Source organism: Myodes glareolus, chromosome X (assembly GCF_982192425.1).
Source record: "Myodes glareolus chromosome X, mMyoGla1.1, whole genome shotgun sequence".
Taxonomy (NCBI): Eukaryota; Metazoa; Chordata; class Mammalia; order Rodentia; family Cricetidae; genus Myodes; species Myodes glareolus.
The window spans coordinates 51645418-51662072 of record NC_142053.1 but is presented as its reverse complement, the minus strand read 5'-3'; the positions used below and the strand labels follow the sequence as shown (position 1 = coordinate 51662072).

The 16655-nt window shown below is 41.3% G+C and overlaps 2 protein-coding genes across 4 annotated transcripts; both read left to right on the top strand.

The window, feature by feature from the left end:
• The first annotated feature begins 1 nt into the window (after nucleotide 1).
• Nucleotides 2-3119, top strand: Zcchc18 (zinc finger CCHC-type containing 18). Of its 3 annotated transcripts, none has more exons than XM_085685004.2 (4): nucleotides 2-213; nucleotides 549-600; nucleotides 770-912; nucleotides 1323-3119. In XM_085685004.2, the coding sequence occupies exon 4, from the start codon at nucleotides 1452-1454 to the stop codon at nucleotides 2607-2609; it is 1158 nt and encodes a 385-aa protein (XP_085541130.1). In that variant the 5' UTR covers nucleotides 2-213; nucleotides 549-600; nucleotides 770-912; nucleotides 1323-1451; the 3' UTR covers nucleotides 2610-3119. The 3 variants fall into 3 exon arrangements, with proteins under 3 accessions (XP_085541130.1, XP_085541131.1, XP_085541132.1); XM_085685005.2 differs by having other exon boundaries at nucleotides 549-620; XM_085685006.2 differs by lacking the exon at nucleotides 549-600.
• A 7089-nt stretch (nucleotides 3120-10208) lies between these two features.
• On the top strand, nucleotides 10209-15987 carry LOC125415756 (arginine-hydroxylase NDUFAF5, mitochondrial-like). Its single transcript, XM_087902545.1, is given in 4 exon segments — nucleotides 10209-10213; nucleotides 14557-14842; nucleotides 14910-15471; nucleotides 15563-15987. Coding segments are annotated over 4 exon segments (1107 nt in total). The 3' UTR covers nucleotides 15817-15987.
• The last annotated feature ends 668 nt before the right edge of the window (nucleotides 15988-16655 follow it).

Below are 16655 nucleotides of genomic sequence, written 5' to 3'. Positions count from 1 at the left end.
GTCGCCACTGTTCTGCAGGCAGAACTGGAGGGCGGGGGCAGCTGCAGCTGCCTTGGAAACCGCCGCAGTGACTGCGTTACCTCTGGCTGGGCAGCCCAGCTCTATTGGATAGCCCAGACAGCTGAGGCGCCATTCTTTCCCTGCAGAGCCTAGGAGACAAGACAGCTATTCGCGGCTCCTGACCATCCATCCTCTGTCCACTACGAAGTCCAGGTAAAGAAAGGGAGGTGCAACCGCATAACGCGGAGATGGAAGGATGAAACCTTACCATTTGGGGCTTCAGAATTGGCAACTTTGAGGCAAAGATGTGAATACCCCAGTGGTTGGGCTTCATGGTGGGAGGGGGTGAGCTTCACCTGGATGTTTCTTAAGAGTATGACTTCACTGGATTGGAGAGGGAACATCCCCTCCCCCACCCCAGGAAATTAGCAAAGGGCAGAGGGAAAATTCACTGTCAGTCTGTCCTGAAGTCCCTTTTCTCCCATTTCTTCGTGGGTAGTAACGGAGGTGGGAGGGCGGCCGACTTCTCTTTTTTTTCTTCGTGACAGCCCATCGAAGCCGATTCCAAACTTGAATTGTGTGTGACTGCTTGTGGAGCTGGTAGGCCGCTGGTTTCCCGGGTGAGAGTATTGGGGGAGGGGTGGGCCCTTTGGCTTTTATTCTGAAGGTAGGGTTTTTCCTCCTGGTCACAAGGGGGCTGGTGAAGGAACGATGAGACTGCTTCTGACAGCTCAGACCCTTCTCTTCCCTTCCCTTTGCTATGGCGCAGTTTAAATTAGCGATTCGGAGCACCCGGATCTGAGAAGCCTGTGGACAGAGATCAACCCTACTACCCAGGACCTGAACTCTCACGGCAAGCCCCTGTTGCAGAGGCTGGATTTAATAAAGACGAAGGCCAGTTTCTGAGCTCTGGTAAGAAACAGAAAAAAAAAAAAGGAGAAAAGAAACAAAGGAGGGGGACGTTGTGACCTATTATCTTTCAGGCCTTTACGCATTAACATTTCTATGAGGTCTATTCTATTGCCCTCTATTTTGAGAGCCTAGTATGGACTCCAAAGGCTTTGCAACTAGAATTCCAAGCAACAAGCTGCCTCTCCTGGAGAACAGGCCGGAAATGAGGCGGGGTACAGTGGGGAGGGAGTAAATGTGACCCCGACAAATGCGTCACTGGCACAGAGAAATCGTATTGCTCCTCAAGATTGTAAGGTGCCCGTTTCCTGCGGAGTAGGGACACTGGGCAAATAGACAAGCCTGTAGAAAATGTGACTAGAAGCTTCTTTCCAAGTCCACTGTGGTTTTGACCTTTCTTTTTTCTTTTATAGTTCCTACCCAAAACGCAAGGAAGATACTGCCCAGGAACGAAGGTTCTTTGGAGGTTTCTGCCGAGTGGACCCGTTTCCTTCCCCGAAAGCCAAAGCATCTTGTATTCAGATACCCAATTGTTGTCAGCCATGGCTAGCATCCTTGCTCGGATGGGTAACAGCCGAAGGCAGAATGCAGCTTTTCTGCCTTTGGCCCATTCCATGCTGAGGGCCCTGGGGAGGAGTCTTGGTCCTTTGATGGCCAATATAGCAGAGAGAAACATGAAGTTGTTCTCTGGGAGGGCAGAGCTGATCCAGGGGGAAGAAACCTTTGAGAACTGGCTATGCCAAGTTCACGAGGTCCTGCCAGACTGGCATATGTCTGAGGAGGAAAAGCTGAAACGCCTGATGAGAACCCTTAGGGGCCCTGCCAGGGAAGTCATGCGTTTGCTCCAGGCTGCCAATCCCAATCTAAGTGTGGCAGAATTCCTGCGGGCAATGAAGTTGGTGTTTGGGGAGTCTGAGAGCAGTGTAACAGTACATGGTAAATTTTTAAACACCTTGCAGGCACATGGAGAGAAACCATCCCTGTATATGATCCGTTTAGAGGTGCAGCTGCAAAATGCTATCCAGGCAGGGGTCCTTGCTGAGAGAGATGCAAACAGAATTCGCCTGCACCAGCTCCTTGTAGGGGCAGAGCTCAGTAGGGACCTGCGCATCAAGCTTAAGGGTCTCCTGCAAATGCATGCGCACGACGAGCAGGAAGTCCTTCCTGACTTCCTGGAGTTAATCAGGATGGTAAGGGAGGAAGAAGACTGGGATGACACTTTTCTTAAGCACAAGAGGGCCAGACGAGCAGAGACAATAATGGAGAGGGCACCCAGCCCTGTAGTATTTCAGGGCTCCCTTCCTATAGTGATAGGCAGTGCTGACGGCAATGTAATAGAGATCGATGATTCCCCAGATGACTCAGATGAAGATGTGATCCTGGTGGAACCTGAGGACCCTCCACTGCCATCCCCAGGTGTCCCAACCCTCAGAGTCAGAGCCACTGCTCAGGATCAAATGCTAGCTATTGAACCCTCCAACAATTTTGATGATGAGGCTCCTTCCACTAGCAGTGGTTCTTCTGGGCAAGGGGATAATGGGCCCGAGGATTTCTATAGACCCAGAAAGCGAAAGTACCCAATCCGCTGTCCCCACTGTGGTGAAGAGGGCCATGCAAAAGAAACCTGTGACAACACCAGCAGCAAGGGCCCTGTTTTTGAGAATCTGATAGTCACTCTGCAGGAGCTGACTCAAATGTAGACATCAAAGCCCTCTGCACCATACTAAGGGGTGAGATTCAGCCGCAGATCAATGTTTAATTCTCAGAAGCTGATTCTGGAGGAAACGGTTGGGGTGGGCCTCAGAAGGAATTAATTTAAAGAATCAGTTTTCTTTGGGGGAAGAAAAAGCAGATTTGTACACCACATAATGGAGAAGGATGACCCCCACATCATTCATTGCTTAAGCATCTTCTGACAGCTTAGTGGTTGTTTCTCTGTGTGTCTTTCTCTGGTGACTTTAATCTGTTCGTGAAGTGGGACCTTTCTGTACCTTCCAAATGAAATCTGAAAAAAACCCCGAAATTCTCACCCTGATACAATCATTGTGAGCCCTTTGGTGAACGTCCTTCTGTATATTTCCCTGTACCTGTGTGCCTAGATATATAGGTAGAGACAAAAGTGATCAAATAGAAGTGCTGTTCTATATGTATTTTTTCATCAAGCAGTATATATTGTGGAGTTCTAAATAAATAAATATATAAGCATCTAACTTAGTGTCGTGCATATTACATCTTTGGGGAAGACAAAAGCTGAAACTAATTGTAACAGCTATAGCAGAGGTATTTGACTTAAAGGGAAGCTGAGATGAGCTAAAAGTCTCTTCAAAGCCTCTTGTAACTGGCCTGCCTCCTAGTTCACAGGGCCATCTGCACCAACTAGTTAATGTCTCCATGGCCTCAAATGTATCATGTGAAATCTGACCATGGGCCAAAGAGGCCATTCCTGTCCATCTGTTTCTGCCTCACCTCTTGGCCTGTGATCAGAGGCTGAAGATATTTGATATCTTTGAGCATCTTCCCTACGGGTACATTAGTCTTTATACTAAGACTAATGGAGGGTGATTTCATACAAGGCTGATAGGAGAGTGTAATAGATGCTGATCCAAGGATCTGAAGCATTTGTAAAAGATTTATTTTTATTTGACATGTAGAACTTTTTGCCTACATATATTATGAGCCTACGGAGGCCAGAGGAGGGTGTCAGAGCTCCTGGAACTGGAGTTTTTAAGGGGTAGGTACTGGTAAAATAAATGTAGGTCTTCAAGGGCATAAAGTGCTCTTAACTGCTGAGATATCTGTGCAGCCCCAATCTGGATCATTTTATCCCAATATAATAGGGTTTGCAGAGGTCTAAGAGAGAGCTGGAGCAGTGGCAGCAGGCATGTCAGGGAGAAGAAGCATATAGCTGGCCAGGTAGAAACAAGGATGGAGCGATCACATCCTGACCAGGGTGGAAGGCATAGAGAAACAGGAAGTCAGGAAACAACTGTAGATAGCAAGTTTCACACAGAACCTGGGACACTGTGGTCTGTGGTTGAGACTCTGGTTACGTTAACAGACTCTATGGCCCACTCGATAGGGACAGTGGGAGCTCAGACTGAGACCCTGAGTGAGGAGTAGAGGCCAGGAGCTGCCTGCAACCTATGCAGGCTTCTCTGGGATGCTGCACTCACAACTTGCCTTACAGCGCTTCTGCTAGAATCACCCTACGTGTGACTCTGCTCGGGCCTGGCCTCTGGTCCTGTTCTGTTCCATCCCTCCCCATATCATTTTGCACCATTCCCTTTTTTGAAGTCACACTCATTTCTTGGTGATGGGAGGAGGGTCAGCCTTCTATGCTCTGCCCATTACCTCCTCCCCTGCTCCCAGCACTTCATGAAGAAGAGTAGAAGTGCTTGTGTTCCTGGGATCCTGAGGCTGAGTACTCACCAGGGGCAAAGGTTCAAGGGGACCACTTATTACATCCTTCTGGAATAGCTCTGGGATTCTTGCATTCACTTCCATATCTCAGGAGCTAAAGGAGGAGGCTACCTCTTCCTGCCTTGGTCACTCAGACCTCCAAAGCTACAGGATCTTCAACCCTCTTCCATGTTTATAACTTTTTCCTCTGTCACTCTCAAATCTATCCTGGATCCCAGGTTATAAGATCATTTCTGCCTTGGCAGCTTGTTGCTGGATGCTGCTTGTTCATCCTCGGCTGCTCAGACCCAGAATAATCACACAGAAACTGTATTATTTGCAATATTGTTTGGCCAATAGCTTAAGCATATTTTCTAGGTAGCTCTTATGTCCTAAACTAACCCATCTCCATTAAATTGTGCATCACCATGAGGTCGTGGCCTACCTGCAAAGTTTTGGTGGGTTACGGTGGAGGCATCTGTCTCCTGTGGTGGCTACATGGTGTCTCCCTGATTCCACCTTCTTTCCTCCTCTATCTGATTGGAATTTCCACCTTGCCCTATTCTGCTAAGCCACTGGCCGAAACAAATTTATTCATTAACCAATAAAAACAACAAATATACAGAAGTACTTCCCACACCATTTCCTCTTTTCTGTTCAAATAAAATGGAAGGCTTTAACTTTAACACAGCAAGATTACATACAACAAAACAGTTATCAAACAAGAATTATAGTTACAATATTTATATCTATTTTATCTTTTAGCATAACTAAGAAAAACTATAACTATCTATTCTTAAACTCCATCAAAGACTCCAGAAGGATATAATATTATCTAAGTAAACAGGAAGTCCACTGTAAGCAACTTCCAAAACTCTAGAAATGACAGAGATATCTCACTGCCTGGATAGTCACCCAAAGTTCTTCTGTATCATTGAAGCATCCATCTTCAGCCTACAGGCCCATACTATCTGGCAGCCTTTTCTATGAAACAGGAAATTTCAAAGACAGTTCCACCTATATTGGCAGTTTGTCAGTCACTTTCTTCTGTGTCCTGAAGAATGTCTGGCTCTTACATGAAGCAGGAACCCTGAAGGACCGTCTCACCTTTGGGAAACTTCAGCAGTCATTTTTCTGTGGGTCCTGCATGTCCAGTTCATACAGCATAACATCAAGCAGTCCAAGCAAGAGCAGTTTCTTGCCCAAATGGTTAACTAACTCCATAAGGAGCCTCTTCAATGTCCATTATCCTCTTGAAGTAGTTGGTGTTACCAGGAGCAGATGTGTCTTATGTCATGAAAAGTCCTAAGTTCTTAAAACACTTTAAATGCCATATTTCATAGGTCTTTAAAAGGTTTGAAGATTATCTTTCTAACTGAAATATATCTCTATATATCTAGAAAATACAACTAACACGACTACAAACTTGACTATTATAGATGACTCTCTATTAATCTGTATTTCTTAATTATACATTTCATTTTTAAATGAGATACACAAACACAATAGCTTAATCAAGAGCAGAAATATACATATAGCAAAATTGACCTTAAATTTGTATCAATAAGCTAAGATCCACAACAATGCAAATCTTTATAGCATATCCCCCTTTAATTGTAAACAAACATTTATAAACAATATTTGGGAATTTGGGCATAGTTCTCTCCAAACTCCTTCCTGCCTTTTGTTGGGTGAAGTATTTTTTTGGGGGGGGGGGTTTCACAGAGACCTTTTGGATGGTCTTGGTCCATCAAACCACATTAGACTGCAAGGAATCCACAGGTTCTCATCCTCTGTGGAAACAAAAGAAGAATCTCTTTTCCAATGCAACAAATCCTTAGACCCAAATTTTGAATTCAAGGTACCTTTAAAATACATATGTTACTTTAGCTTAGCAGTTCATACAATGAAATGTCTCTTTGTACTTAGATCCTTCACAGTCAAAATTTAAAGAAAACACAATAGTATACATAATCCAGACTCTGCGTATATTCCATCTTTAAGTGGCTTATTTTTCTTTATTCCTTTAATCTATGATTGTCTGCATTCTCCCTCTTTAAAGACTTTTTTTTTAAAAAAAACTATTAATTTCCATTTATAACTATCTGTATTCTTTTTCTTCTCTCTCCCAAGCCTACATACAGTTATCCACCCCTGTGACCCATATAGAGGTCTTTTTAAATCTGAATCTGTCTTTATTGCATATCTGTAATTATTTTTTGATCAAAAGCCCCCCTTTTTTAGTGCTAAGTGGGCATGGCTAGGATCATCTTGGCCCTGCCTATTGGCTCCCCCCAGTCCAACCTGGTAAAGGCATGTTCACTGCCTCTGAGACTGCTGAGTGGGAGCCATCCTCACCATCTCAACTCTGAGAAGCACTATGTGGCATAGAAACCCTTTATATCTGAGTAAAAGCTAAATCTGCCATGCAGTGCACTGCGTGGCTTAAAAATACCTGTGTATGGCAGCGGGAATCTGCCATGCTCTACTGCCTGTGCACACCTAACAGACCCAGTCCCGCCACCTGCCCAGGCAGAAAAGTGCTGAGCCCTGGCCATGGTCTCAGTCACTTTCCTCCCAGCCCCAAGTAGGCACATAAGCATCTGGACTCAAAGTGGATGGTGGGCATCACCCCTCCTCAAAGAGCCAGAGCTGTTCCTGTAATTAACATGAATCAGGAGGCCTTCCCTTAAAGAAACAGCACAGTTCTTGACACTAAAGCTGAGTCAGGAAACCTCTTAAAGGAGCAGTATCTCTGCTTACCACCAGCAAACAGAGCAAGAAGCTGCCTTAAACTTTGTTTTTTTTTTTTGTGTGTGTGTGTGTCTAGAATTCCTTCCTAAGCTGCCTAAGGTTTTAGGTGGATTTAGTTGGCCACACTGGGTGCCAATCTGTTGCCAGAGGCTCCTTGTTCGTTCCCAGCCACTCAGACCTGAAATAATCACACAGAAACTATATTATTTGCAATACTGTTTGGCCAATAACATAAGTATATTTTTCTAGCTAGTTCTTATATTCTAAGATAATCCATCTCCATTAATCCACGAGGTTGTAGCCTACTGGCAAAGTTTCAGCAGGCTCCGGCAGAGGTGTTTGCCTCCTGTGGCAGCTACATGGCTCCTCCCTGACTCCACCTTCTTTCTTCCTCTATCTGTTTGGAATTCCTGCCTTGCTCTATTTTATTAAGTCACTGGCTAAAACAGATTTATTCATTAACCAATAAAAGCAACACATAGAAGGACTTACCACACCAGCTGCTCACCTTTTTCTCAGTCTTATGCTATGATTTTGGGTAAGTTTCTCAGGTTTACACCATATGCAGACATAATTTCACTCAGAAAGTAGATAATTTTAGAAAGAAACACACGCTATTTTTCTATTGCCACTATTGTCATTCTTTTCATTGCAGTTACCTGGGACATTCAGTGTAGATCACTGATTTGAAAATCTACTCTGTAACTCATCTTGCCTTACTTCTCCATCCTTTTAACTACACAAATCTAAAAGCGTGTGAATTTTCATTTTGGCAAATATGATGCAAAGCTGATCATTTTCATTTTACTTTGTGTGACACTGAATTATCATTTATTTAAGAAATGTGTACTAACTGAGTGTAGTCGGGTGTGCTTTTATCCCAGCACTCTGGAGGCAGAGACAGGCAAGTTCAAGGCCAGCCTGGTCTATATAGAGAATTCAAGGACAGCTACATAGGGCTACATAGCTACATGGGCTACATAATCTCAAAATAATTAAAAGAAAATTGTACCTTCTTTAACAGGAAGATACCAAGAGGAGAAAATCTGGAATTTTAGCCTTCATTTTATGTCTGTCTCCTTTTCCTTTGGGTTACCTGTTAACCTCTTCACATAGGCATGTTAATCACTCAAGGATTGCCTCCATGCCCTCACCCCTCTTCAAGGCTAAATGCACAGAGACAAGTCAGTGTCCTAAACATAAAGTCACCATGGGTTCTAAGAACAGCAGAACTTCACAGGAAAGATGATTCCTCAGATGAGGGAATTCTCCATGATAGCAAAGATGTATGCTAATACAGAAATAACCAACTTCAGTGAACCAGATTGAGTTTCTCAAGCAGTTACAGCAAAAAGGACTTCTTCAGACCACCCTGCCGAACCAGAATTGAAGCAATATGGACACATTTAGAGGAGACCCGATTAATTATGTACACCTCCTGTTCCTTGCCCCATTCTTCCTCTATTTAAACCTAAAACTCATGTGAATGCCAAAGAGATAGATAGACTTGAGGATATCTATTCCTCCTCCCAATATGGTCACATTGAATAAATCTCTCTGCATTTACTATTACATGTTTAATTAGTATTTTAGGGATAGATAGCCTACCCTATTGAGAAAATGCAGCAATGCCTGTCCTGTTCAGTTTCCTCTCAGCTTCTCTGAGCAGCACAGATCCCTCTGGAATTAGGAGAATCTTATGACTTACTATAGGTAAAAGGTAACCAGAGAGTTTCTTCTGTAGGTAGACTGTTTGTTCATTTCCCAATCGCCTGGACATGAATAATAACACAGAAACTGTATTAATTACAACACTGTTTGGCAAATAGCTTAGTCATATGCCTGGCTAACTCTTATATCTTAAATTAACCCATTTTATTAATCTGTGTATCAGCACAAGGCTGTGGCTTATTGGTAAGGGTTCAGCAGGCGTTTTTTTCTCCTTAGGCAGCTACACGGCATCTGATTCCGCCTACTCTCTCTAAATATTTCTTCCAGCCTGACTATATTCTGTACTGTCATAAGCCAAAACCACTTTATTCATCAACCAATAAAAGCAACATATATACAGAAGGACTACCCACATCATTCTTGACAGAAAGTCAGGGAAAGATTGGTGTTTCTATGAACCAATTTGGAAATGAAAAATTTTAGTTTTCTAGGCATGGTATGGGGAAAGAATTATGAACAATGAACTATGGATGAAATACGTGTATGTGTGTGTGTGGTGTTTGTGTGTTGAAAAATACAGTTCTCAACTCAAACAGAAATAGGTAGTTTATTTGGAGCCAAATTTGAGTAACTATGGCCTAGAAAAAAGGATTTAGGTGCCCTCAAATCCATGTTCTAATGTTAATGTGATTTCATGGAGTCTTTATGGTTACAGAACAAATAGGTTTTTGTTGTTGCTGCTGCTTTTTATTTTTTTTACAAATGTGTGCAGGCAGATTCTTCTGTCTCTCTTGCCAGCTCCCAAATCATGACACAGAGACTTCTAATTAAGTATAAAAGCTCAGCCTATAGCTTAGGTTTGTTTTCTAACTAGCTCTTACAACTTAAATTAACCCATTTCTATTCGTCTATGCATTGTCACATGACTTGTGATTTTTATGTCCTTTCTCTCATGTCTGCTTCCTCTTGTCTGCCCCTTTTCTACTCAGAGTTATCTCTCTTACTTTTCCACCTACATCTCCTGCTTCAGAATGACCATTTAGCTTTTTATTAAACCAATCAAGATGGCACCTTGGTAAAGACACATGTTCACAGTGTGCAAAAAAACTATTCTACAACATTTCCCCATTTTTATCTAAATAAAAAGGAAAGATTTTACTTTAACATGGTAAACTATACACAATAAGAACAATTATCAGGTAAGAATTATATTTACAATGTTCAATTCATTTGTATTTGGCAATTTTGGAGAAAATATTGTAGTATTTAGTCCAAAGTTCTGTATCTAATTTACCTTCTATCATAACTAAGGAAAACTATAATTATGACTATCTAAACTTCAATTCCATCAAAGACTCCAGAAGGATATTATATTACCTGAGTAAACAGGAAGTGCATTGAAAACAATTTCCAAACTAGAAGAAATGATAGAAACAGTTGACTGCCTGAGCAGTCACCCAAGGTTCCTCTGCAACATGCGGTATCTATCATTAGCCTATAGGCCTAGAATATCTGACAGACTTTTCTGTGAATAACATCCATAACCTACTGAATGACCAAAAACCATCCATCCCATCTCCTGAGAATGTTGGTGTCATGTTTTCTAGACTGTTTCCTGTTGTCTGGGGGCACTGATATCTTTAGGGTACCCTGGGAAAATTGTGATAATGGTCAAGTCCTGGGAGAGTTAGCTGTATTACTTGTCCAATCTCTGTGTAATGTGAAAGTGTAAGGCTTATCTGAAGTCCTGGCTGGAGTAGTCTGTGAGGCTAGGCATCTCAGTCAGCAGCCTTGAAGCTGTTCTGGTTGCAGAACTATGAGGAAACTGCAACAGAGATGCTCTGAGATGTTGGATCACCTGGGCTATCCATTTTCATCAACGTTTGATACCCTTGTTTTGAAAACACACAAACTTTTAAAAGTATATGTATTAATACATATCTGTATTAATACAAGTATGGAATATGTCCAAGTCAGTTAAAGATGATTTTTTTGTTTTATGTTTGAGCAGGTAAAATAAAAATCATCTGTCTCAGTAGAGAGGAGAGGGAGGCAGTCCTTGGCATGTACTTAGATAGCACTGCTTCACTCTTTCTCATTTCCTAACTTGTCTTTAATATTCTTTTACCTCTGAGCTACTAGAGACATTAATATGTAAGAATTAATTCAGTTTTACAAAATCCTCCAAATTTCAAGTTTTCAAATGATTATACAAATTACTTTTCATGTTCAAGCACACAAAGGTTTAGAGAATAGTGTAAGGATATTTCATCTATTCATCAACCAGCTTCAAGACTTGCATGTTTTATTTTATTTATTTATGTATTAACTAATTAATTAATTACTTTGTTTTTCAAGACAGGGTTTCTCTGTGTAGCCCTGGTTGTCCTGGAACTCACTCTGTAGACCAGACCTGTCTCTGTCCATGTTTTAACACTGTGGTGTACAGCTTTAATCCCAGCACTTGGGAGGCAGAGGCAGGTCCATCTCTGAGAGTTTGAGGCCAGTCTGGTCTGTATTATAAGCTCTAGGCCAGCTAAAGCTACATAGTGAGACATAGCCTCAAGCCACCCCCAAACAACAACAAAAAAGAATTGTTCGGTTTTAAATATGTTGGATTAATTTTCTTTGGAAATAATTTATTTTTATTTTATGTGCATTATTGTTTTGCCTGCATGTATGTCTGTGTTGAGGATGCTATATCCCATAGAATTGGAGTTATAGACAATTGTGAGCTGCTCTGTGAGTGCTGGGAATTGAACCCAGGTCCTCTGGAAGAGCAACCAGTTCTCTTAACTATTATTGCATACGGGTTCACAGATGAGGACTCAAGAGCCCAACAAGGAAGTATGGGTGAAAAGTTAAGAGTGAAGTAAACATGTCAGAGACAGGGCTCAAACCTGAATTGTTCCTTTAAATCTTCACAATGACCTAATAAGTGAGCAATCATCACAAATGAGGGGGTGCTGCAGCATTCAAAGACCAAGCAGCATTTCTGCTCTATTCTGAGATGAAGTTACTTAGGTTTCTTTTCTAAGTGTAACCGTTCCTATAAAATCCTGATGAAAGTAAATAAGCAATGATTATTTTTAATGGAGAGACATACATTATTCATTCACTAGAATACTCAATAACTCAAAGTAAAGGAGACAGATACAAAATGACAGCAAAGATGCCACACTTGTATCCTGCTTTTGTATAGCATGGTGGCACACACCTATAATTCCAGAACTCAGGAGACTAAGGCAGGTCTGCCATTAGCTCAAGGTCACCCTGTGTTACACAGCACATTAGAAGACTGTCTGAATATGACTCAAGAGAGAATAGTTAACATAGTAAAGGTGTAATTTTTTCTCAAAATGATCCCTATATAATTATATAAGTACATATAGTGTAATATCATTACCATCAAAAATTCATGAGATTTCTCATAGATATATCCAAGTTTCTTCCACAACATATAAGGAAAAGTAAAGACATGAGAATAGCCAAAACATATTTGAATGAATAAACTAGGAATAATAATTCTATCAGATATTAAAATTTATTATATAGGCAGCATCTAAGGAGATTGTGCTACTGGGGTTGCATAAGACACACACTAGAAATGAATAGAAAACCAGTAAACAGACAAACAGATACACCCGCCTGATGTAAACAGGAGAAGGAGACAAAGGGATGGATGCTGATGCTCCTCTCAGTTTCTCCTTTTAATCCGGTCTGGGACTCCAGCTCACAGCTCATATTTTTTTGTTTATTACATTTGAATTCAGCTTCAATCAGGTTCTCTGAACATGGGCAGAATGAGGTCATGATTTTTTAAATTAGAGTTAAACAGAATTAACTCCTTGTTCTAGAAAAGGCTAAGAACAAAAATCTAAGCTATAGACTGGGAGAACATATTAGACTTTATTTAAGGAAAATTTTTCCTTCTAAGGGAAATCTCTCTAGAATTGCATTTGCACACAAGCACAGAGATGTCTCATAGGTGATTCTAAATTCTATTAAATTGGCAATGAAAATTAATCACTTCAATTCTACTCCTGCCAACCCAACAAGCAAACATAATACCTTACCCCAGTTTCTAAAGTCTCATGCTAATATCAGAATGCATTTGGTCTATCTCTAAAAGCTCCCATAGCCTTTAATAGCTACAGTTCTGCTCAAAAACTCAAATTCTCTTCTGAGACTCAAGCCTACCCTTTAACTATGAGCACCTATAAAATCAAAATACAAGTTGAATACTTCTAATATATAATAACAAAGAAATAAACATCCCTATCCCAAAGGGGAAATAATGGGAGAATAGCAAGAAAAGGTTGGATTAAAGCTAAAGAAAAACGCAGCAGAACAAACACCTAATCCTACAGCTCCATGTCTAGCATGTAGAACTCATGATGGAATCGTCTGAGCTCTAAATGTGAGCAGCACCAGCACCAGTTCTGTCACCTACAGCACAGGGGACTGCTATCTTGGGCCTGTTCCACTTTCTGCTTGCAAGCTTTCCTCGGTGGATAAGCACAGTTCTAGAATTTCCAACATCCTGGTCTCTGCTATCATTTAGACGTCACCTTCCCAGCTCCATGAAATGGCTTCTCTGGGTCTCTTTCCACAGAATTCAACCATACTGCACAGTGCCAGGATTCTGGAACCTTGGAGCAGCAAGTCTTCATGACTCAGCTGCACTTGCGTCTTCTATGCCTGCAAAAGCAGAACTTCAGTGAATGATTATGCAGAATTCTGCTTCCAGTTTGAGACATAGCCTGGTCCTATGAGACCACAGTTTGAGTGGCTTTCGTGTGCCTTTGATGCTGACCCTGGGGAAACCTTTCCCTCTGCATCCATTCTGGAGCAAGGAATCACTGTGATGCATCCTAGGTTTAGGTACTCTTTTCTTCGTCAAACTGCACATTTTTCTGTCTTTCTGCTTCACTTGTTGCTTCTTCTCACTACAAGGGCCCTCCAGCCTCAATGCTATCCTGCCTTGAAACTCCCTCTGCTGCACAAATTAGTTCATATTTTTTTGTTTATTACTTTTGGATTCAGCTTCAATCAGGTTCTCTGAACATGGGCAGAATGAAGTCATGATTTTTTAAATTAGAGTTAAACAGAATTAGCTCCTTGTTCTAGAAAAGGCTAAGAACAAAAATCTAAGCTATAGACTGGGAGAACATATTTGAAAATCAGATCTATAACATCATATTGGTATTTAAATTATCATACTTATAAAGAGTCAATACAATTCCCATAAAAATTCCAACAATGTTCTCCACAGTAGAAAAAAATATCCTAAAATTCTTAAGAAAGCACCAAAGACCTTGAATTAGCCAAAGCATTTTTAAGCAGAATGCACATTGCTAGAAGTATCCCAATATCTAATTTCAAATTCTGCTACAAGGTCACAGCAACAAAAACAGTACAACAGACATGGACTAGAAGAGGAAACCCATAAATAAAGCCATGCAGCTACAACCACTTGATTTTCAACAAAAGAGCAAAACACACACAAATAGCGCTGGGGAAACTATAAATTAAATAAAGTAGATTTGTGACTCGCACACTGAACAAAAACTAATTCAGCTGGATCAAATTATGAAGCTGCTGGAGAAAAATATAGGGTCCACATTTCAAGAGATACCCATAAATTCCAGCAGGGTAAGCTCCTTGCCTGTATTGCATCAAGTCTGAGCTCAGTGTGATAGAGCAAATGGCTATGTAGTACAGGGCAAGGAGCAGCTGAGGAAGATCAAGGCCCAGAAAGTCAAATAAACCATCTCTGGAGTTCATGGAATAAAGGTGTTCGTTGTTCTGTGTTTCTTTAAGATATAGACATAGGCAGAAACTTTCTGAAAGAGATTCAAGTATCACAGGAAATAATCCCAAGAAATTGCAAGTGAAAGCGGTCGTGCTTTGGCGCCTAATGCGGCTTGGGGGCCTGGCGGTCTCCACAGGGAGCGGTGGTCGCAGGGAGGTAGCTTCAGGTGTCCCTCCTTCGGGCAGCACCTAGCCCAGAGCCCTAAACATCTTCGACAGGGAATTGAAGAGGAAGCAGAAAAACTGGGCAGCCCGACAGCCTGAGCCCATGAAATTTGACTACCTGAAGGAGGAGGATTTGTAAAGAAAGTTGCTGTGGGAAAATAGAAAATGGGATTACAAAGTACTTATCATTTTGAAACGTTGGCAGTCGGATTGCAGACCGTGCATATGACATAGCCAGAGATTTTCCCCTTGCACTGGACGTGGGATGTGGAAGAGGCTACATAGCACAACATTTGAATAAGGAGACTGTGGGAAAGATTTTCCAAACAGACATTGCAGAACATGCTTTGAAAAATTCCTCAGAAACAGATATACCTACTGTGAATATTTTAGCTGATGAAGAATTCCTTCCCTTTCAAGAAAACACATTTGACCTGGTGGTTAGCAGCTTAAGTTTGTACTGGGTGAATGACCTTCCTAGAGCACTTGAACAGATTCATTATGTCTTAAAACCAGATGGGGTGTTTGTTGGTGCGATGTTTGGCGGTGACACGCTCTATGAACTTCAGTGTTCGTTGCAGTTAGCAGAAACAGAACGGGAAGGAGGGTTTTCCCCACACATTTCTCCCTTCACTGCTGTCAATGACCTAGGACATCTGCTTGGGAGAGCAGGTTTCAATACCCTGACTGTGGATACTGATGAAATTCAAGTTAACTATCCTGGAATGTTTGAATTGATGGAAGACTTAAAAGAAAAAAGTCCAGAATATTGACCTAATTTTACAAACAAGTTGCATTACCAGCTGATGAATACATGAGAAATTTTCAAGGCTTTCACAGTGGTTTTAAGGTATGGGTGAGAGCAACTGTTCTTGGAACAGAAAAGCCCTGCTGCACCGAGACACGATGCTGGCAGCTGCAGCTGTTTACAGAGAAATGTACAGAAATGGGGATGGTTCCATACCTGCCACTTACCAAATCTACCACATGATAGGATGGAAATACCATGACTCTCAGGCAAGGCCAGCTGAAAGAGGATCTGCAACTGTGTCATTTGGAGAACTAGCAAAACTAAATGATGTGTCACAGGGAAAAAAGGAATAAATAATTTATTCAATTATAATGAATTTTAGAATTTTCATCAGAAATGAATACTTTCACATCTAAATTATTGCAGTTTGAAGCAAGAAGCAATGTATTAAGCTATTTCCTAGCAACCTAATACTGATCCATACTTAGTAACTATTCCAGGTTCTCATTGTTTCTATTTATGTGAGGATGTTTTGGGCATCTTTGCAGATTCAGCCTGAAAGCAAAGGAAATGTTTTCCTGTGGTGGAGGGGAGGGAGTGGTTTGAGGTAAAACTAGAAATATGTGCATTTGATAGGAAAACATTACTCATACTAGCATTCTGTACCTTTCTGCCTTCTGGTCTTTTGTTATTTCTGTGGGCGGATCACAGCTCTGAAGGTGAGAGGAGGGGTAAATTGCTAGGTTCTGGAGAGTTCTTGTGCGGTGCAATGAAAGCACTTTTCATAGTGACTGCCGTAGGCACTGAAGGCAAAAATATTTCTTACACTTTTTTTGTTTATTTGATTTTGGAGACTGGTCTTACTGTGTAACCTTAGCTGGTCTGGAACTCACTGTGAAAACTAGGCTGGACTCAAACACAGATATCCATCTGCCTTTAGTGTTTAGATTACAGGCATGCGCTACCACATGTAGGTGTTTGTAGCACATTTGTCTTGTCTAGATGGCCAGAGGATTCTGTACATTCTGCAAAGCTACTATATGATTATGGATTTTGAAAGAACATCTCTTTACCAGACTCACCTCCTTTCCCTGAGTGTGTTATTTTTGTTGCTGTTAGTTTTGATATTGTTTTAAGGTTTTTAAAGTTTTATTTTATGTGTATGTGTATTTTGCCTGCATGTTTGTACCAT